Here is a 22,461-nt window from a genome sequence, read left to right on the forward strand (position 1 = left end):
ACAGTGGGAAATAGGGTCTCACACATTTTGACGCTGAGAGTCAGGAATGATACAGCAAGTACTTCTATCTTTGGACAATGAGCAAAGCTGATTCAAGGGATGTGCAATCATGACTGACTTAGCAGGTCTTGAGGTTGTGAGAAAGTTTATCACATTCAAGTTTCTTCAGAATTTAGTTATGAGTTGGGTGGGAAACAATTCTTAGGAAGTTATTAACCATTTCTTGTGTATAGGGAGACTCTAGTCCCTCTGAAAGAAGTTGGCTCAGGTGTAGCCTTAATAAAACGCCCAAGAAGGACTCTCATGGACCAAGTTCTGGGCTCATAGAGAGTACAAGTATGTGTACCTCTTGGTATCTCCGAATAGTAAATACATCTAAATTTCTACTGAGACAGATTGGGGAATGAGGAGTGTCTCAAAATCCAGGAGCTATATAGGAAGATAACTAAGACTGAAGCTTAGAAAAGATTTGTTGTCTACACTGAAATGAATGTCAGAAACATGTTTTATTGTGGAAACAGGTTTTCCCTTGTTTCATAATTAAACCTCCTGTTTTCTTTTGTTTCAAGTAGTACATTAGTTAGCTATTGCTGCATAACAAATTGCCCCCAAAACTTAACAGCATTAGTAGACGTTTATATTTGCTTCTATGGATCAGAAGTCCTGGTGCAGCTGAGCTGCCTGTCTCTGGTTCAGGGTCTCCCACAAGACTTCAGGGTATTGGCTGGGGTTGCAGTCATCTCAGGGCATAACCAGGGAAGGATCTGCTTCTAAGCTCACTCACAGCTATTGAAGGCCTCAGATCCTGATTGGATGTCAGCCAGAGAGACATTAGTTCCTTGTTACATGGGACTCACCACACAGCAGTTCACAGCATAGTAACTGGCTTCCCTTAGAGGGAACAAGAGAGGTGCCCAAGATGAAAGCCATGTCTTTGTAACCCTTCTCATCACCTCTATAGCATTTTATTCACTAGAAGCAAGTCACTAAAGCTAGCCAAGACTAAAGGGGAAGGGATTACAAAAAGGCATGAATACCAGGAGGCGAAGATCTATCTTAGAGGCTACCTACAAACAGTAAAAATATTTAGACATCTTCAAAGATTGTGTGTTTGCTTCAGGACAAAGACTCATTTCCCTTTTATAGACCAAGAAAAAGTTTCCTTGTCTGGATTTACTAAAAAAGCCCCAACTATCCTCCTTAGCCTGAGTCTCAGTCCCTCAGATCTATCCTTTATTAGTTACAACCAGAGTGAGCTCCTTATGTTCAGATTTATTTGTAGTTCTGCCTACCTTCCTCTCCACACACACACAAACACAACTATACCATATTCTTTCTGACCCTTGCTTATGCCTCTGCCTTTGCCTGGGCTGCCCTGTGGCTAATCCCCCTCATTCTTTTTATTAACTGAATTACTCCTCATGGTTCAAGTCCAAATTCAGATGCCACTTTTTCAGGAACCAAGACTGAATTGTGTATCTTCCTGTGTGTTCATATAGTTTCTGTCAAAGCACTTACCGACACGTATTTTCATGTTCAGCTCCTCATCTAGATTCTGTGTGTAGTGTGGGTGAGAATGTCTTATTCAGTTATATCCCTGGTGACTAGCATACTACCTGGAAAGTAGCAGGGGCTCAGGTAATATTTGTTGCTTGGTAGCTTGTAGATTTAAAAACCATTCCAGAAGCAGTCAGTAGCTGGTGGCAGTGGAAACAGATGTAAGACGAGTCTTTCCTTGATGCCTCTTTTCCCTTCCCTAAGGAGGATTACTAATTAGTTTTGTCTTAGAAGTGTCCCTGAAGGACTAGTCAGCATAAAGAGTCCAGACCCACAAAGGAAGTAGAGACTGGAAAGGGGAGCCACTCTGGACTCTGAACTAGTATTCTCAGTCCAACCCAACTTCCCTATGTGAGTATGAATAAGTGGATTGTCTTGCCTTTATACGGGGACACATTTTTTAAAACCTCTCAAGTTAGGATTTTTTAAAGATCACTTTTGTTGAAGAAAGATTAGTATACAATAAAATGTACCCATTTTAAGTGTACAGTTGAATGAGTTTTGACAAATGTAGTTTTCTCTTAAAAATGCTGATCTAAAATAGCTAATTATTGTGAACAATGATCTAAAATAGTTTTGTGCACTAGTCAGGAAAACCTCACCTTGGCTTATAACATGACTTATACAGAAGTTCTAAGCAGCCCTCATAAAAATTAACTTTGGAGTATTACCTATTTAAAGACTTTATAACAAATTTATAACAAATTTGAACAAGTAATTTATGACGAATTCAGAAATCTCTGTATGAGGACTTAATTATTACTTGATTAAAATCCTGACGAATCACTTAGGAATGCATTGTTAACAGTTTTCTATGTTGTCTACCAAAGTGGAAGTTAACCGGCAAACAGTTTACGTTGCTAGCTAACAGGAAAGAAAAGTTTCTAATACGTCACCATAGCTAGGCTCATTGGCTTGTGCCTGTGGTCCCAGCTACTCTGGAGGCTGAGGTGAGAGGATCACTTGAGCCAAAGAGTTCAAAGCCAGTCTGGGCAACATAGTGAAACCTCGTCTCTTAAAAAAAAAAAAAAAAAGAAAGAAAAAAAATCACCAAAAGTGAAATTTATGCACTAAAGGAAATTATAAGTTGTGTTGGTTCCAAAACTCTATACCTTGTACCCTCTAGAGTAGGAGGTGCCATCTCACAGTCCTCAAAACCTATTACTCCCATTGTGGTTTTCTCTTTCCCTTCTCCAATTAGCCAGAGCATGTATATCTGAAAGACAATTCGAATGATGTCCTGCATCTTGACATTCTTATGGATTTTACTAATAGCTCCTCATTTATTTATAATTCAACAAATATTTTGTGGATACCTACTAAGCCTAAGACCACCCTTGGTACTAAGAATGCAGCAGTCAACAGAATAAAGTTTCTGTCCTCAAATAACTTATATTTTAGCTTTTCATTCTGCAAGGTTGAGAACTGCAAAAGAGTGCCTGCAAATATTGCTGACACTATTCTTACAGTCATTTCCTTAATTAATGAATGGATTTAGCTATGGCCTATATTTTGATGGGTCCCAGATATTTATCTGCAACCCCAGCTCCTGTCCAGAGTTGCATCCTTTGTTTTCAGGTGCCCATTGGGCATTCTTATTGGATGTCAGATTCAAAAGTGAGCTCAGTTCCCTAATGAAAGCCATCATTTATTTCTGGGTTTCTGATATCCATTACTAGCATCATTACTTACCCATTTATCCAAGCTTGACACCTCCAAGTTGTCCTTGACTCCCAACCTCTCTTTACTCACATCCAGTCAAGTTATTCAAGCCAATTAATTTGACCTTCAATTCAAGCCAACTAATTTGAATATCCTTCAAGAGCATCCCCACTTCTCTATTCTCACTGCCTTAGTTTGTGCCCTCAGAACCACTCAACTACTGAAAATACCCTCTCCCTCATTTCCTACCTGTGATCTCTCCATGCTATTTTTAAGACATAATTCTGATTGTACCATTCTCCTGCCTGAAGTCCGGTGACTCCACAGCTTGACAGCAACATCTTTGAAATGACATGAGATACTTAATGATTTAATCCAACCTTTAGCTCCAACCGTACACCTTGTGTTCTGTCCACATTAAATTGGAACACTCCACGCTCTCCGTGTTTGTACCTTTGCACAGTCTCCTCCATCACCCTTCTGTCACAAAATGCCTACCTTAAATGTTACTGATTTTATACAGCCTCTAATAGTCCCTACGCAGTAATTTTTCTTCCTGTTTTCCCTCAGTATTTTGTTCATTCTTCTACTGCGGTGTTTATATTATATTACACTGCAGTCATTTATTTTTTCATGTCTTTCTCCAGTAAAAGTTTTAAACAGCCCTTTCTAAACTGTGAGAGCTTAGAGAACTTGGACTGTAGCAAATTCATACTTAGTTTTCTAGCAATTTGGAGCATTTCAGAATTTGAACATTCCTTCATTGCTTTTCATCAGTGAGCTTATCTGAATGTGGTTTTATTTATTTAGATCTATAAAAAATTACTACCCTAGAATTTCTTCAGTCTTTGGTTACGTCCATTCTGCAGTTTAATGCTCATGTGCAAGAAACTCTCTTTTCTTTAGTTTTTCTTTAAAATATACTTAGCGTATAGGTAAAAAATATTTTGAACAGTTATAATGGTCATACTTTTTATGATGTATTTAATTGTTTATCATAAAGATACTTCATTTGGAGTACCTTAACATGATGTTATCTGTATTTACCTATAGTCTAAATTATACCATCTATAATTTGCTTAATTTTTAGGGTTCAACTACACGAATGGACCACGAAACAGCCAGTGTTTTGAGTTCTAGTAGCACACACTCTGCACCTCGAAGGCTGACAAGTCATCTGGGAACCAAGGTAACAGAAGATTACAAACCTTGGTCACTAATGCTATGACTACTTTGCTAAGACATTCTTGGCCAGGCGCAGTTGCTCACATCTGTAATCCCAGCATTTTGGGAGGCCAAGGCAGGTGGATTACTTGAGGCCAGGAGTTCAAGACCAGCCTGGGCAACATGGCAAAACCCCATCTCTACTAAAAATACAAAAATTAGCCGGCGTGGTGGCACACACCTGTGATCCCAACTACTCAGGAGGCTGAGGCATGAGAATAGTTTGAACCCAGGAGGCAGAGGTTGCAATGAGCTGAGATTACACTGCTTTCTAGTGGAGAATTCTGATTCACAGTTTCTTAAAGAAATGACATATTTTTATACAACGAAGCATAAACAAAGGAAAAATCAGGATTATAAAAGTGCCAGATTAGCTAATTTTTAATTCTTTTTCAGTCTGTACATCCACTTTTCTGCAGGAATACTGAGTTCCAGCCAGACTGGCTCACTTCCTTCTTCCTGAACACTCCCTGTGACTTTCCTCTGCCCTTCCTTGCCTGCATTGGTGGGGACCACCATAAATGTCTGTCAGAATCCTAGCCAGCCTTCAAAAGTCTTCTTGGGCTTTGCTTTTTTACAAAACATTTTCTGATTCCCAAGGTCCTCTTACCTCCCCATGTGATCCATCTGCCTCATTTGAATCACTAACAATTTGCATGAACCTGTCTTTTGGAAATCAAGAAATATTTTTTTACTTATCTTTTGCTGTGTCTAACACGGTGCCTGCACATGAGTAAATATGTATTGAGGTGAATGGAAAAATTGTTGAAGTTGAGTGTTATTTCATGCTGATAAGTGAGCTTTCTTAGAGTATCTTTCTTAGATGTTAGCAAATATTTTAGGATTTGGGAATAATGTTTGAAAAGAAAATAGTTACTTTAGGCCAGATGTGGCTCACACCTGTAATCCCAGAAATTTGGGAGGCTGAGGTGGGTGGATCACTTGAGGCCAGGAGTTCGAAACCAGCCTGACCAACATGGTGAAACCCCATCTCTACTGAAAATACAAAATTAGCCAGGCTTGGTGGCACATGGCTGTAATCCCAGCTACTCGGGAGGCTGAGGCAGGAGAATCGCTTGAACCTGGGAGGTGGAGGTTGCAATGAGCCGAGATTGCACTCCATTGCACTCCATTGCACTCCAGCCTGGGCAACAAGAGCAAAACTCCATTTTAAAAGACAAAAAAAGAGGAAAATATAGTTACTTTATTATTTTGAAGTCAGAGATTTTATTTTCTTTTTATTTATTTTATTTATTTATTTTTTTTTTTTTGAGACAGAGTCTTGCTCTGTTGCCCAGGCTGGAGTGCAGTGACACGATCTTGGCTCACTGCAACATCGCCTCCTGGGTTCAAGCGATTCTCCTGCCTCAGCCTCCCAAGTAGCTGGGATTACAGGCGCATGCCACCATGCCTGGCTAATTTTTTGTATTTTTAGTAGAGATGGGGTTTTGCCATGTTGGCCAGGCTGGTCTCGAACTCCTGACCTCAGGTGATGCGCCCATCTCTGCTTCCCAAAGTGCTGGGATTAGAGGCATGAGCGACTGCACCCGGCCCATCAGGGATTTTAATATTCACTAAGATGAAATGAAATTCTAATATTACTAAACAGTGTAGTTTCAATTAACTCGAATTCCATTAATTGTTTTCACAACATACTCTATATACTCTTTCTTTACTGTAAATAATATAATAGCTCTTGGGAAATGTATTACTGAAATAACTAATGTTGATTTAAGTAATGATTTTAGAATAATCAATGATATTCTCACTATGAGGCTTAATCCTGTTGATACTTCTTGGGACCTCTTATATGCCAATCACTGTGCCAGGAGTTGTGTGTACCTTATCTCTGGTCTCCTCCAAAATTCTATGAAGTATTCATATTTCTCTAAATGAGAAAACTGAAGCAAAAAAAGTTTTAGGCATGGAAATTTAATTCCAGATCTGTCTAACCTCAACATGTAGTTTTTACTATAAAGAAAATCTTGAATATTCAAGAGTACTGTTGTGTGAAAACTGGCAATTAGAATACTGTTTCTTTTTGAAGTAATTTATGCATGATAATATTAAGACCCTAGTATGTATTTTGAATGCTAGCTACTGTCCTATACATGTATTATTTTATCTCATCTTAATGGAGAAAATCTTGTTAGGTAGGTAAATTTCTCCATTTTGCAGCTCAGAAAACTGAGGCTCAGAGAAATCAAATAGCTTAACTATAATAGCATCACAGCTTGCTCCTAAGAGGTGGAGCCAAAATTTGAACCTAGCTCCAATGAAAACCCATTTATCCACAGTCCTATACTGCCTTCTTAAAACTTTCATATCTAAAGGTATGTGTGTATTTACGCATTTAAAGCAGCATTTCTAAACCTCAGCACTATTGGCTGGATAATTCTTTGTTGCATTGTAGAATGTATAGTAACGTCCCTGGTCTCTACCCACTAGATTCCCCTAAAATACCCATCCTACAGTTGTGACAACCAAAAATGTCTCCAAGATGTTGTCAAATGTGTCCCGATGGGGGCAAAATTGCCCCCAGTTGAGAACCATTGACTTATGGAGAAGATGCATTCTTTATATAATAGCCTCTACTTTTATATAATACCCTCTTGGGTTAAAATGAGTGGACCATGGTCCAGGATAACTGGGTGTCATTTCTAATCTGCTTCTAAGTAAATACTTAGAATTTATTGTCAGATAGTAATTAGTACTTACCAGTTGCTTTTTAAAAAACTGACTACAAATCCTGGCTCCCACTCTGTATAATCATGGCATTTTCCTTTTTATGACAAAATGTTTTTAAATTTATAATCATATAATTTTAACGATACTATCATCTGACGAGAATTAATGATTGCTGAGAATTAGTACTTACAATTGTTGCAGAAATGTTTTCTATTTATTGCTTATAGGTATAGATTAAAAGAAATAAGATAAAGTTTTAAATTATGTAAAGAATTTAGATAAACTACATTCTCTATGTGTGTGAAATTCGTTGTTTTTCACTGATTATAGTCAGCGGATTAGCACCAACTGATCTAGGCAAACAGCACTAACAGTTTGTTAGTGAGTATGCAAAAACCTACTTTTTCTTTTAATACTATATATTACCACTCATACTATTTACTCACACAAACAAATTGGTGATGATACATAGATTTTGAAATAACACTGATTACTTCATCCTGGAAAGGTTTTTGGGTTTTTTTGTTTTTTTGGCGGGAGGAGGGAGTTGTTTTGTTTTTTTAGAGTTATAATAAATATCCCATTCATCACTTAATTGGTTTTTGGCTTTTGGATATTGAAGTCATAATTTTGTTTCTAAACTCATTTGGCCCACAGGTGGAAATGGTGTATTCATTGTTGTCAATGCTTGGTACTCATGATAAGGATGATATGTCGCGAACTTTGCTAGCTATGTCTAGCTCCCAAGACAGCTGTATATCCATGCGACAGTCTGGATGTCTTCCTCTCCTCATCCAGCTTTTACATGGCAATGACAAAGACTCTGTATTGTTGGGAAATTCCCGGGGCAGTAAAGAGGCTCGGGCCAGGGCCAGTGCAGCACTCCACAACATCATTCACTCACAGCCTGATGACAAGAGAGGCAGGCGTGAAATCCGAGTCCTTCATCTTTTGGAACAGATACGCGCTTACTGTGAAACCTGTTGGGAGTGGCAGGAAGCTCATGAACAAGGCATGGACCAGGACAAAAATCCAAGTATGTTTTCTGTAGTGTACATCATAGTGCATGTTTCAAAGCAAATGTGAAATTTTTAAATAGAAAACATTTTTAGTTAATATGCTGTCTTTATGACTAAGAGGAGGAAATTCATATCAGCCATTTGTGCTACTCATATTTAAAAGATTAAGTCTGTATTTCCCTAGAAAAATTTAGCAAAGGAAAATGTTATGTGCACTACTATAAGAACAGTAAGTCAAGAGAAATTTATAAAGTCATAGCATAGTAGGGCCTTAGTAGAGCTAGAAAGAACTTGAGCAATTATGTTGCCCATCTTTCACTTCATAGCTGAAGCTCATTTCATAGATGAAAGTGACTTTACATAAGTTCCTTTAGCCATTAGTGTCCAAACCATAATCTTTTACATTTGCATATCATTATATTCAGGGGACACAGAGCAGCATTACATCTGTTATGTTATTTGCTCCTCACATCAACCTAGTGAAGTAGGAAGGGAAGGTATTATCATCTCCATTTTACAGATGAAAAAACTGAGGCTCAGAAGAGCTAAAGGACTTAACCACGGCCTCACACCTAGTAAGTGGTAGACCCAGGAACAGAGCCCAGATCTCCTGACTCTCAGCTCGGTGGTCTTCCTACTGTACCATCCAGCTGTAGACAGTGGGCCCCAGTTGCTGGGAGTGATAATCCACCCAGCTCTTCACTCAGGAAGGGACCCTTAGACCCCAGCCCCACTCCCTCAGGAGCAGCATGGGAGTTAGGACCTGTGGGGATATAACTTATTTCATTCCTGTAGCCAAGAGCCAAAAGCAGTAAGTATGTAAGGTAAGACCTTCCTTTCACCTGATAAGAACTCACACACACACACACACACACACACACGTGCACTACAAGTAGATGATTCTACTGTATCAGCCTATTGATGTGAAGAGGAGATGATACAAACATGACTTATGAACCTATAGCAGATTTTTTTAAGCTTAGGTATGAAGGTGAATTTATTTGAAATCTAAAGATGTTCAAGAATAAGAAAGGCCAGGTGTGGTGGTTCATGCCTGTAATGGCAGCACTTTGGGAGGCTGAGACAGGAGGATTGCTTGAGCCCAGGAGTTTAAGACCAGCTGGGCAGCATAGTGAGACACTATCTCATTTTTTAAAAATTTAAAAGCATAAGAAAAAAGGGATTGCCTTTCATATCTATTTGTCCTGGGTTGAGGAGAAGTAGTAAGATTTTACTGGGAGAACATTGCCTTCCTGGATTGTTTCTTTGGCTATCCGCAATTACGTAATGACCCACATTTTGTACTCTTGATATTTGTTCTCAAAAAATTAAATAGAATAAAATGATACTTCTTTTGAGAAGTTTTTTAAAAAATTATGTCAAATGAGTTTTGAAACCTTGTGCATAGTATTGAATGGAGGTACATTTTCTTGGACACCCTTTTTAAAAATTTCTGTTTACTATCTAGTATATCTGTGTAACTTTTTGTATTAGAGATCACATTTGTACATAGCCACATGCTTTTTTTTCTGTTTGTATTGAGACACGGTCTCACACAAGCGCCCAGACTGTAATGCAGTGGTGCGATCACGGTTCACTGCAGCCTCAATCTCCCAGGCTCAAGCACTCCTCCTACCTCAGCCTCCTGAGAGTATCTGGGACTACAAGCGTGTGCCACCACAACTGACTAATTTTTTTTAAGAGACGAGGTTTTGCCATGTTTCCCAGGCTGGTCTTGAACTCCTTGGGCTCAAGGATCTGCTCACTTCAGCCTCTCAAAGTGCTGGGATTACTGGTGTGAGCCACTGCACCTAGCACCATGTGCTTTTAACCCACACTCATGATAGTAGTTTAAATAGAAATTATAAACTGGGCTAAGCACAGTGGCTCGTGCCTATAATTCTAGCACTTTGGGAGGCCCGGGCAGGAGCGGCACTTGAGGCCAGGAGTTTGAGACTACCCTGGGCAACATAGCAAGACCCTATCTCTACAAAAAATTTTAAAAATTAGCTAGGGGTTGTGGGGTATGCCTGTAGTCCTAGCTGCTCCGGAAGCTGAGGCAGGAAGGTCACTTGAGCCCAGGAATACAAGGCTGCAGTGAAAGCTATAATCATTCCACTGGAGCCTGGGCAACAGAGCAAGACCCTGTTTTGTTTTTGTTTTTTGTTTTTTTAAAGAAAGAAAGAAATTATAAACAAAATTAAACCATTTTATACCAAAATATTTTTATTATTTTGTATACTCAACATAATTTTAAATTATTAGCTGTATGAGTAATAGCATAAACCTCCTAGACTTATTTTAAGAGACTTAGTCAAGGGCAGATGAGTGGTAAACATTTTTATGGAAACAAATCCCTTTATTCCTATTTTTTGTTCCACATTTGTAGTATTCATCCTTTCAGCAAATATTTGTTGACCCACTAAAATTCCGTGAATTAGGGGTATATTAGTGATCCCTGCATATTTTTAAAGTACAGTAAACATCATTGCTCTTCAAATAACAAAGCATTATGGTTTATGTTGATTTTATTTTTCAGTGCCAGCTCCTGTTGAACATCAGATCTGTCCTGCTGTGTGTGTTCTAATGAAACTTTCATTTGATGAAGAGCATAGACATGCAATGAATGAACTAGGTAAGACAAAAATGTTTTTTAATGACATAGACAATTACTGATGGATTTTTAAATCATGGTAGAAATTCAGTATAGTAAATAAAGATTTTTAATCATTGATGAATTAGGATATAAGGCCACCAGCTTCTGTTATCAGCTGCTTCCTCTGTGTAGCAAAAAATTGTACCCTGGTTTCCAGCAGAGAAAGGATCCTGAATCACAGAAACTGCTACCCTGTCATAAGCTAACTTTTTCAAAATCGAAACCAGAGATTGAAAAAAAATGACAAAATGGGTCACTCTTTGTCCCTTTTGCCAAAGTAGACTCTGTATGTGCCAGCTGATGAGGATGGTAATTTGAATTATTTTGAAATGTGGAGCTACTGTATTGTGATTGAACTCAGTCACTTTTGATGAGCATCAGAGGGAATTATTGTTAAGATTGTCATTTGTCTTCATGGTTATTGGTACTTTACAGGATTTTCATCATAAGCAGCCTGGTACCTTTGAAATTGGTTAATATAGAAAAGTATTATGCTTTAAGTCAGAAACATTTCATTATAACTTTGGAATGATTACTCCTTTAGGTATGTATTTTCACACACTAAGCCTTATATAACCAGCAGTGCACTCCATTTTTTATGTAATGGTTTTTCTTTGATTTCTAGGTTCATTTTGTACATGTGGTATTTATAAATTGCATCATGCTGAACCATCTCATGTGAACTGGATCTCTCTAGTCATGCCACAAGCAAGAACCATACACTTAATTCCCATTTTAGTGTAATTGTGCCCTTGCTTTTTGTGCCGTTTATGTTACATTTGTTCTAGCCCCCACTTTATATTCCTACCCCCTCATCGTTTCATTCGTCATTTATCTTAAAAGTGATGAAGTCATGAGACTCTTACACAGAGAACCTGAACAACCAAAAGTATTGTCTCCTTCAGAGTCATCACTTTGGGAGGCTCTGCACCTTAAGATTTCAGGCCTGCCCTTTGGCCATGCTTTCCTTCCTAGTGGCCTAGCAATTGGCCTACCTGATTCTCTTTCCTCCCCCTGGTCTCCTGTGGATTCTCAGTTAATCTTATGAATTCTCCCCTCCTTAATACAATCTCAGCATTTGCGAACATTTTAAATTTTTAAAATGCTAATCATAACAGGAAGGGGATAAAAAATAATGAATAAACAGGAAAACATTCAATTTTAAGATACCTCAAAAGTTATTCTGTAAATGTTCCTGTGTTCCAATGGATTGTAGACTAGGACTGAGACATTAATCATCTGGATTTCAAAATAAAACCTAGACTCAGTATTTGTTCCTCTTCCTTCTTCAGGTAGGAAGGCTACCCGGGGCATTTCATCACAGGAGCTAGGGCAGGGGCTTTCAGGTGAGGAGCAGGATGGGGCCTCTGGGGGTGTGACTGCTGGGGACATAGCCACAGGGGATTACCTTCTTCTCACTCCTCACCTCCAGATTTGCACTGGGGCAAAAGGAGGATTCGGGTGTGTGGATTGCAGGGAGATAATAGTATAAGACAGCACAAGGTTTTGGCAGTAAGGGATAAGGAGAAAAGAAATCCCAAATAGGTGAAGGGGAATTCCTTAGTTCAGTCAGCTGGGATGGTCATTTGTACATATATGAAGATTCTACAGCTATCAGTCATTTAAATTTGCACTTACTAGTATTAGAAGTTTTAGAATATAATTTCCATGATGTATGTTTATTGATTCCCAAATCTACCCCAGAAACTGTGCTAGGCAGTAGATTTTTATAATGATTAAGACCTGGTCCTGGCTTTCAAGGAACTTACAGTTTATTTGCATTAGTGTTTCACAAAATATCTAAATCATAATGATCACCCAGAGGCACTTGTCAAACTGTGGATTTTCTGGCCCTGTAGCAAATAGAATCTCCAGGGGAAGGGCCTAGGAATCAACGTGATAAGTGGCCTGTCTGATTCTTATGTTCAGGAAATTTTGTGAAACACCAATAGAATATTCTTGTTGAGCCTGTGATATTTATTTTAGAACAAGGCATTTCATGCTAATGGTGACTATCTAAACCAAATAAAACAAAAGCAATATACTTTTTAAAATTATCAGTCTTTCTTTTGTTCACAAGAGTCTAAATTAAGGATTCCGTTGAATGTCACCTGAGTCTGTTGGTGCTCTACTATCGGTAGTTTTACCCTATTGGGCAATACTTTGGTCTGTTTAGACCACTGTTTTCTAACAGGCACCAAGAAAATTGTGGAAGGACAGGTTCATCATCTTTGCATTACCATGAAACATCCTGATTTTTCTTAGAGCAATCGGTTTTTAATTGTATCAATCCAGTCATGAATTTGCATATTTTAGCAAATCCATTTATAGTTTTAACCTATGAATTCTATTCTGTGCCTCAAAATTCTCTGAAATCTTTTCATTTGCCTGAAATCAAAAAGCACTTCCTCTTTTATCTGATAGTCTAAATTTTTTTGAATGTTCTTTTTTTGTTAGCCATGTTCGTCCTGAATCTGTTGATATCTGCCACATTCTTATTTAATCTTTATTTTCAGTATCAAGTCCTAAGATTTTTAGTTTTTCCATACAAGAGTACTCAACTCTTTGATCGTGTAATGCCTTCTTGGCATCTTCTTTAGGTGCATTTTATCTTTCTTAAGAAAGTATCCCAGTTATTGTCACACCAGGCAAGATTTTATACAGACAAAAGGCATAGTTTGTTTTGTTTTGGTATTGATCCTGTGTTTTAAAATACTCGACATCTTGGGGATCTCATTAGTATACCAGGCCAAGTCTTAAGGTCTTCCATGTCAATTTCATGGGTCAAAATTCTCAGTTCTTTTACAGGCTCCTTTTCTTTTACCCAAGTGTAAGATGGTGGAATTCCTTGAAGCTCTGCCCTAGGCTCTCTTCGTTTCTCTCTATGCTTCTGTTATAGTTTTTGTTTTTGTTTTCAAATTTACAGCTCAATTTGAGTTCTTTCCCTGAGTTTTAGACACATTATTGAACTGATTATGTGACATCTTCCCCTAGGTGGTATTTTAGACACTTCTAACTCAACTGTCACAAACTGAATTCGTAATCTTTCCCATCCCTGAATCTCTTATCTTTTCCCAGTTTCCTTTGCTCAGAAATTCCAACCCAGTTGCTCAAATTTCAAAATCTTGGAAATCATTCACGATGTCATCCTTATCCCCTGCAAATAGCAACTGACTGCTTTAATTCTGCTACTTAAAAGTATCTTAAGTCATCACTCTTCTCTTCATCTCCAGTCCAAGCCACCATCGTCTCTCCTGTTCTACAATACTTTGTCTTACTTCTCTTCCCATTTCCACTCACAGTCGATTTTGTTCACTGAAACCATAGTAATCTGTTTAGGATGTGCATCTATTTATTCCTTTTTCTGCGTAAAATCTTTAATGTGGCACATAAAGTCTTATGTGATCTGGCATCTACCCATGTTTATAGCCTCATTTTGTGGCCCTCTCCTTGCTGTTAAATATTTCAGGCCCAGGGGCCCTTTCACATGCTGTTTCCTTTGCCTAGAATGTGTCTTTCTTCTTCCTGCCCCACCCTTGTTAGATATGCATTCATCTGGCCAGAACTGGTGGCTCATGCCTGTAATCCCAGCACTTTGGGAGGCCAAGGCAGGAGAATCACTTGAACCTAGGAGTTCGCAACCAGCTTGGGCAACATAGTGGTACCCTGTCTCTACCATTAAAAAAATTTTAAAAAGATACATTCATCCTTTACATTTCAACCTAAACATTAAAACATTATTTCCTCAGCCTTTTTCTTAGGGAGCCTAATCCCAGGTCTAAGTTAAGTCCACCTATTATATCACCCTATGCTTCTACATAGTTCATCTATCTTTGCTCCAGTCTGTACGCTCTTCATAAAGACAGTGACTGATTTTTGTTCACTGTCTATGTATTTTGCCACTGTTGCAGGTGAATGGAGGAAAATTTTCCTAAATATGATTTGGATTTTCTTTAACCAAATTAATTTTCACTTACCTACATTCAAACATGTCTGTCATTCCTGCTAGTCATAAAGTTTTGCATAAATCTTCCTACATTTAAATCCCTTGGCTTGGAATTCTTGAGCCAAGACAGAACTTTGTTTTACAAACTTGCAGATTCTTCTGCATATTGAACTTTCCAGATTACTTATTAAAAATATTAACGTACTGGCTCTCTTTCAGATGAATGACCTAATCAGACTTGTAGTATCCAACAATTGCCTGTTTATATTCATCTTTTTCTTTCTGAGTCCCGTGATGATTAATATTTGATGAATTATATTTTGAATAGCCTCCACATGCATTTTTCTCTTTTGTTCACTTCCTCACCATTTTGCTTCCCTTTTTTTTTAACTGCTTCCTTTGTGTCTTTCCCATTCCTTTCCCTTTGTTTTCTCCTTGACTTCCTAGTGTTGGCCATTGTGGGCATTGTCTAGCATTTTCAGGGGAAAGAAAATACTAAATCTTAGTATAGTTAATATTTGATACTATCAACGAGAAGTAAGAAATGTTTTGAAAAACACAAATCAGTAGTTTTATATAACTTAATAAATTGAACAGATAATCATTTTTTGTAAAAAAAAAAAAAAAAACTTTTTAGTTTTTCTTCATGCACAGTTTCATTTAAAGGCATCAGTATTCCTAAGGGTAATTATTTGCCAAAAAAAAAAAAAAAAAAAAAAATTAAAGTAGGCCACAGTGTATGACAATAAAGAGTGTTTATAAAGCCCTAATAATAAGAAGTTACCTTTTTCTGCTTATGTTCAGGAAGAACTAGTGTTAGAAAACAGTCTTCTTCACTGTTGGCAAGGTGCAGTGTATATGCAGTAAATAGAATATAATTATTTCACTCAGCAAGATAAGGGGCTGGAGGGTGGAGAAACTGGCATAAAATGGAATAGTTGTCAGTTGTACTTTATAAATATACAAAAGTTCTTTATAACAGTTTTTGTAGCTTATAATTCTAAAGGCAAATTTAAACCATATATTCTCATTCGTTGCGTTTTTTTCCCTAATATTTAAGTTACCAACTTGGCACCAGTTGGTTTTATTTTGGGTGATTGTCTTTTTCCTCTTGCCCTTTTTAAATTAGGGGGACTACAGGCCATTGCAGAATTATTGCAAGTGGACTGTGAAATGTATGGGCTTACCAATGACCACTACAGTATTACACTAAGACGATATGCTGGAATGGCTTTGACAAACTTGACTTTTGGAGATGTAGCCAACAAGGTATGTTTTTATAACATATATTTCTTAAGATAGCTCAGGTATGAGTTAATTTACTTTCATACAAACACATTTTACTGGTTTTCTTTTTTTTCCACTCTCCTCATTAAACGATGACTGACAAAAACCTGTGCTTCACATTAGCTTATCTTTACTCATTTGGTTGTCTTAGGCCTAAACAAAGGCAAAGGTATATCTACAGATGGAACACAGTAGTAAATTTATGTAATTGCATTAAAAACACCATTCATAAGAATATACTTGTAGGGATCATTTCTGTGATCCATTACTAGAGAAGTTTGTGTAGAATTAAAAAATAAAAGATAAAACACTTCCTAGGAATGAGATTAAAAATCTAAAAATTCTTATGACCAAGGCAAGTGTTACACACACATTGATTCCATCCAAATAAAAGGCTTTACTCTAAAACCTGTTGCTTATCATTTCTCACCACTTATTCACTTTATTTCTCTAGTTTGGCAAAGGAAGAATAGATAGCAAAGAGTTAGGAGAATATTTGTCTTTTATTTAGGTAATCTTATTCTAGATTTTTTGTGAGTGAAATATCAGTTATGTTTAAAACAAAATAATGAAAACTGAATTAGACATTTAGTAGCCAAAAATAAAGCTTGGCTTCAAGTTGTCTTGTTGATGATCCTCTATTCTGTATCTAATTTACAGGCTACGCTATGCTCTATGAAAGGCTGCATGAGAGCACTTGTGGCCCAACTAAAATCTGAAAGTGAAGACTTACAGCAGGTACTATTTAGAATTTCAACTGTTTTTCTTTTTTCTCTTTTTCTTTGAGGCAGGGTCTCACTCTGTCACCCAGGCTAGAGGGCAGTGGTGCAATCTCAGCTCACTGCAACCTCTACCTCCAGGGTTCAAGCAATCCTCCCACTTCAGCCTCTCGAGGCTCGGCCTACAGGTGCACACCACCATGCCAAACGAATTTTTGTATTTTTTGTAGAGACGGGGTTTCACCACACCTGGGCTCAAGCAATCTGCCCACCTCAACATCTCAAAGTGCTGGGATTACAGGCATGTGCCACCACACCCAGCTAATATCCTTATTTAGATTGTTGCTCAGTATTTAGTATTTCATGTATAAAAGATAGTTCCATTAACACTAGAAAAAGAAAAATAATTATATTGTGGTTATACTGTAGGAAATATTTTTGGCACTGTAGTAGCATTTAGGAGGAATTAAAAAAAAAAAAAAAAAAAAAAAAAAACAGGATCTCCCTCTCTTGCCCAGGCTGGAGTGCAGTGGTGCAATTATGGCTCACAGTAACCTCAAGCTCCTGGGATCCTCCTGCTTCAGCCTCCCAAGTAGCTAGAACTACTGCAGGCGCATGCCACCATGCCAAGCTAATTTTTAAAACGTTTTTGTAGAGACAGGGTCTCACTGTGTTACCCAGAAGGTCTTGAACTCCTGGTTTCAGGAGATCCTCCTGCCTCAGCCTCCCAAAGTGATAGGATTACAGGCGTGAGTCACCACGGCTAGCCAGAATTTCTTAATAGATTCTGGCTTACCGCTAGCATTAAAAACAAAAAAGCAACTAGTGTGATTTTATGTATAAATTAATCTAAAATTGATTAATTTGCAGGTTATTGCAAGTGTTTTGAGGAATTTGTCTTGGCGAGCAGATGTAAATAGTAAAAAGACATTGCGGGAAGTTGGAAGTGTGAAAGCATTGATGGAATGTGCTTTAGAAGTTAAAAAGGTACCTTTGAAAACATTTAGTACTATAATATGAATTTCATGTTTGGCTTTTTTTTGCTGCCTTCTTTTAGCCATGAGATTCCCTAATTTCTTACCTGTGTATTATTTAGTACTATAATATGAATTTCATGTTTAGCTTTTTTTGCTGCCTTCTTTTAACCATGAGATTCCCTAATTTCTTTTTTGAGATGAGGTCTCTTTCTCTCGCCCAGGCTGAAGTGCAGTGGCCTGATCTTGGCTCACTGCAACCTCCGCCTCCCATGTTCAAGCGATTCTCCTGCCTCAGCCTCCTGAGTAGCTGGGGTTACAGGTGCACGCCACCACTCCCGGCTAATTGTATTTTTAGTAGAGATGGGGTTTCACCATGTTGGTAAGGCTGGTCTTGAACTACTCCTGACTTTGTGATCTGCCCAACTCGGCCTCCCAGAGTGCTGGGATTACAGGCGCAAGCCATCACGCCCAGCCTAGATTCCCTAATTTCTTACCTGTTTATCTCACCAGTCCATAGTTTTAGAGTACCACAAACTCCTAAAGTACTAAGGTAGAAAAGATTATACAAGGGGATTTAATGTATATCAGAGTTTCTCAGCCTCAGCACTGTAGACATTTTTGACCAGGTAATTCTTCGTTTTGCTGGGGCTGACCTGTGCATTGTAGATTGTTTAGCAGCGTCCCTGGCCTTTGCCAACTGGCTGCCAATATACCCTCCCCCTAGTTATACTGATCAAAATTGTCTCCAGATATCGTCAGATGTCTGTGGGAGGGAGGAAGGACAACGTCACCACCAATTAAGAATCACTGGTATAAGTGTACCTTTGTGCTCTCCAAATCTCAATCCCCTCAAATTTTGATGGTCAACTTATCAAGAGGTGATCAGAGCCAAGGGTGAGGAATCATCAAATAATAATTTGTTTACAGAAGGAAATATCTCCAGGCAGTCCATCTGTTTCAGAAACTAGGCTAAATTTAAAAAGAAAAAAAAAAGTAAACTTGAAATCTGAGAGGGACCAAGCAAGTTGTCTTAGCTAGTCTAGGTTTCCTTTCACCCAGCTAGTCCTCCGACACCCACAGCCTACATGTTCTTTTTCAAAACTTTCCTCTTCAGAGAAGGCAAAAGGTTTGTTTTTTGTTGGTTTAGTTACGCATTTTTGGTAAAGTATATTATTTTTTTCTTGGAAAACCCTTGAAAATTTATTAGATAGAAAAGCATTCAGCTAAATTATTAGTTATAAAGATAATATTCAAATATACTTAGCATCTGCATAAAAATACCTGTAACACTGTTGAATGGAGAGAAGACATTTCAGAAAAGAACATGGCCAATAAGCCCTTGAAAAGATACTTAATATCATTAATCATCAGGGAATGCAAATTAAAACTACAATGAGGTACCATTACGCATATGATATTGGTTAAAATTTAAAAGATTGACCATGCATTTTCAAGGATGTTGAGCAGCTGGAAATCATGTATTCTGCTAGTGGGAATGTAAAATGGTATAATCACTTTGGAGAACATTTGGCAGTGTTTTTAAGTTAAACATACACCTACCGTATGACCCAGCCATTACACTTGTAAGTATTTACCCAAGAGGAGCAAAAATGCTGTCACGAAGACTTACACACAAATATCCACAATAATTTGTGATAGCCAAAAACTAGAAATAACTATGTCTGTCAGCAGGTGAATGGTAAGCAAATTGTGGAATATTTGTACAAAGTAATAGGACTCGGCTGTGAAAAAGAATGACTATTGACACATGCAGTAATCTGTAGTGACAGAAAACAGATTAGTGGTGGCCTGGGGTTGGGAGTGGAAGGGAAGGGGAGGATTATGAGAGGGTACTAGGAAACTTTTGGGGATGATATAAATGTTTGTTATCTTCATTGGACTGGCGGTTTTATGGGTGTATATACATGCATGAAAAATTATCAAATTGTAAACTTGAAATGTGTGCAGTTTATTATTCTTCAATTATATTTCAATAAAGTTCAAAAAAATTAGTGCTTGCACACTTAAGTACTCCTCTAATAACCCTGTGTAGTTTCAGAAGGATTTAATGTGTGTATGTATTATGAGAATTTGCATTGCTGCTAACTGGTTCATGACTTAATTCTCTCTCAAGGACCTAAACTTTTCTATAAAAAAATTTTTTTTTTTTTTTTTTTTTTTGAGATGAAGTCTTGCTCTGCTGCCAGGCTGGAGTGCAGTGGCAGGATCTCAGCTAACTGCAACCTCCGACTCCCTGCTTCAAGCGATTATCCTGCATCAGCCTCCCAAGTAGCTGGGATTATAGGCATGCGCCACCACGCCGGGCTAGTTTTTGTATTTTTAGTAGAGACGAGGTTTCACCATGTTGGCCAGGATGGTCTTCATCTCCTGACCTCATGATCCGCCTGCCTTGGCCTCCCAAAGTGCTGGGATTACAGACGTGATATAATGCATGGTCAATCTTGGAAAAACTAGCCATCAGAAATTTATAATATCCAGTTCTGATTTGGGCCTAATTCGGGTTAGCAGTATTAGAATTTACTTATTTTTTTCCTCTTTTTCTACATTTAGTGCAGAAGTCATGAACATTCTTCTCTTTTTCATTCAACATCAAGTCCCTCTCAACTTCAGCTACTAATGAGCAAGAGAATCAGAACTACCTTCTAGCTCCCTTGTGTGTTCCACATCACTTTAACTCACTCAGAGCTCATACTCTAGAGCTTTCCTTTACCAGCACTCTGTGCTCTGTTCACTTAAAGCTGTTGGTCCCTTACTCTTGTCTTCTACATCTTCTCTACTGGATCCTTCTTTTTTATGTTTCACCTCTCTAGAAGAAGCCCAATATTTTGAAAACAAAAATTTTCTGTGGCTTCTTCTATTACAGTGTTTCTCTTTTCCCGTAACAATCAAAACCCTGAACAATGGTTTTGACCAAATACCTTTGTGTATCAGAGTGTTTCTGGGGCAATTACAATTTGACAGTTGACTTTGACTTGCTTCATTTCTAAACTGGCTATACTATCTTGAGTTCCTCCTAATTTTGCTTCTGATACAACCCTTCTCCTTGATCATAGAATCTAGATTTGTAGATTCACCTGTATTTTATACTTTTTGGTCACTCACTTTTGCTGTTACTACTTATATTAATAACCTCTAATTATTCATTTTGTGTCTTCTAATTTGAACTGTAAAAACATTTTTGAAACAAAACCTCTGGCCCTTGACATATAGCCCCACAGAGAGGAACTTCTTTATTTTTCTACCTTCAACTCTCAACTCTGGGCCAGTTGCAGCTTAATTCAGTCCTTTAAATTCTTGCTTTTTTTGTTCTCACGATACTTGGAGTGCCCCACCTTTATCTCAGTCACAATGTAATTAAAATTGGGCTCATCTTGACTGATGTGAGAAGGACAAAAGCACTTCTTGCATAAAAGCACTCTACCTGCCTCCTACCACTTATCTGACAAATTATGTCTAAACCTGCTCCTAGATTGTTTTGTTCACTTAATTTCTTGATGAAGAGAATAAAGTAGCTCACTATTTATTGGGTTAGACCCAAAATGTTTGCTGTGACATTCAAGGCCTGGCTTTTGTCTCTCTGGACTTATTTTCCACTGTTCCCCATCATGGACTGTGATCTCCTTTGCATCTTCTTTCTGGGTCATCAGTGCTCCGGCGCTGATTCCCACTTCCCTGCCTTTCCTCATTCTACTTCCCCTGCCAGCAGCAACTGGCTTCTCTTCTCTCTGAATGTACAGGTCTTATCCTCCTAAAGAACTGTTCTCCTCCATGAAATATTTGATTGATTTGATTAAATTCAGGCTGTAATAATTTTTCCTTTGGAGCACTTTGTTTCATGTATATTTTTGTATCTTTTCTTCCCTCCAAAGCAAATTGCTAACACCTTCAATCACAGGTATCAGTTTGCTATGTTTGTATCCTCTGGAGTGCCTCTCATTGCAATAGGCACAGAGTTGATTTCTAATGTTTGTTTCCTGATGGATATATAGTAAGAAGACAGATTGACATCACCGTCATGGCAAGTTTTGGGTTTGGATTTTTTTTTTTTTTTGGTTTTCCTTTTGCTTTTGCTTTTTTGAGACAGGGTCTCACTCTGCCACACAGCCTTGACCTGCTGGGCTCAAGCTAGCCTCCCGCCTCAGCTTCTCAAGTAGCTGGACCTATAGGTGTGCACCACCATGCCTGGCTTTTTTTTTTTTTTTTTTCTTTTGAGTCTCACTCTGTCACCTAGGCTGGAGTACAGTGGCACAATCTCGGCTCACTGTAACCTCTGCCTCCCTAGTTCAAGCGATTCCCCTGCCTCAGCCTCCCAAGTAGGTAGGATTACAGGTGCCCACCACCACACCTGGCTAATTTTTTGTATTTTAGTAGAGATGGGGTTTCACCATGTTGGTCAGGATGGTCTTGATCTCCTGACCTCGTGATCCACGCACCTTGGCCTCCCAAAGTGCTGGGATTACAGGCATGAGCCATTGCACCTGGCCACGTGGCTACTTTTTATATTTTTTGTAGAGATTGTGTATTACCATGTTGCCCAGGCTGGTTTTTAACTCCTAGGCTTAATCGATCCACCCACCTCAGCCTCCCAAAGTGTTGGGCCTGAAGGCATGAGCCACCATGCCCAGCACATGGCAGGTTTTGACCAAATACCTTTAATTGTGTATCAGAGTGTTTCTGTGGCAATTACAGTTTGACAGTTGACTTT

The 22,461-nt window shown here is 38.3% G+C and overlaps 1 protein-coding gene across 16 annotated transcripts in view; it reads left to right on the plus strand.

Annotated features, from left to right (window-relative positions):
• Window positions 1–22,461, plus strand: part of APC (APC regulator of WNT signaling pathway) — a 139,444-nt gene that overhangs the window by 105,564 nt on the left and 11,419 nt on the right. For 5 of the 16 annotated variants that reach the window (XM_054488715.1, XM_063665137.1, XM_054488717.2 and 2 more), the window contains 7 exons: window positions 4,310–4,408; window positions 7,789–8,167; window positions 10,690–10,785; window positions 12,099–12,152; window positions 15,882–16,021; window positions 16,700–16,777; window positions 17,629–17,745. In XM_054488715.1, the coding sequence (XP_054344690.1) occupies window positions 4,310–4,408; window positions 7,789–8,167; window positions 10,690–10,785; window positions 12,099–12,152; window positions 15,882–16,021; window positions 16,700–16,777; window positions 17,629–17,745 (963 nt within the window). The remainder of the gene's footprint in view (window positions 1–4,309; window positions 4,409–7,788; window positions 8,168–10,689; window positions 10,786–12,098; window positions 12,153–15,881; window positions 16,022–16,699; window positions 16,778–17,628; window positions 17,746–22,461) is intronic. The other 11 variants (XM_054488718.1, XM_063665135.1, XM_063665139.1 and 8 more) reach the window with 3 other exon arrangements.

The sequence above is a fragment of the Pongo pygmaeus genome, chromosome 4 (genome assembly GCF_028885625.2).
Source record: "Pongo pygmaeus isolate AG05252 chromosome 4, NHGRI_mPonPyg2-v2.0_pri, whole genome shotgun sequence".
Lineage (NCBI taxonomy): Eukaryota > Metazoa > Chordata > Mammalia > Primates > Hominidae > Pongo > Pongo pygmaeus.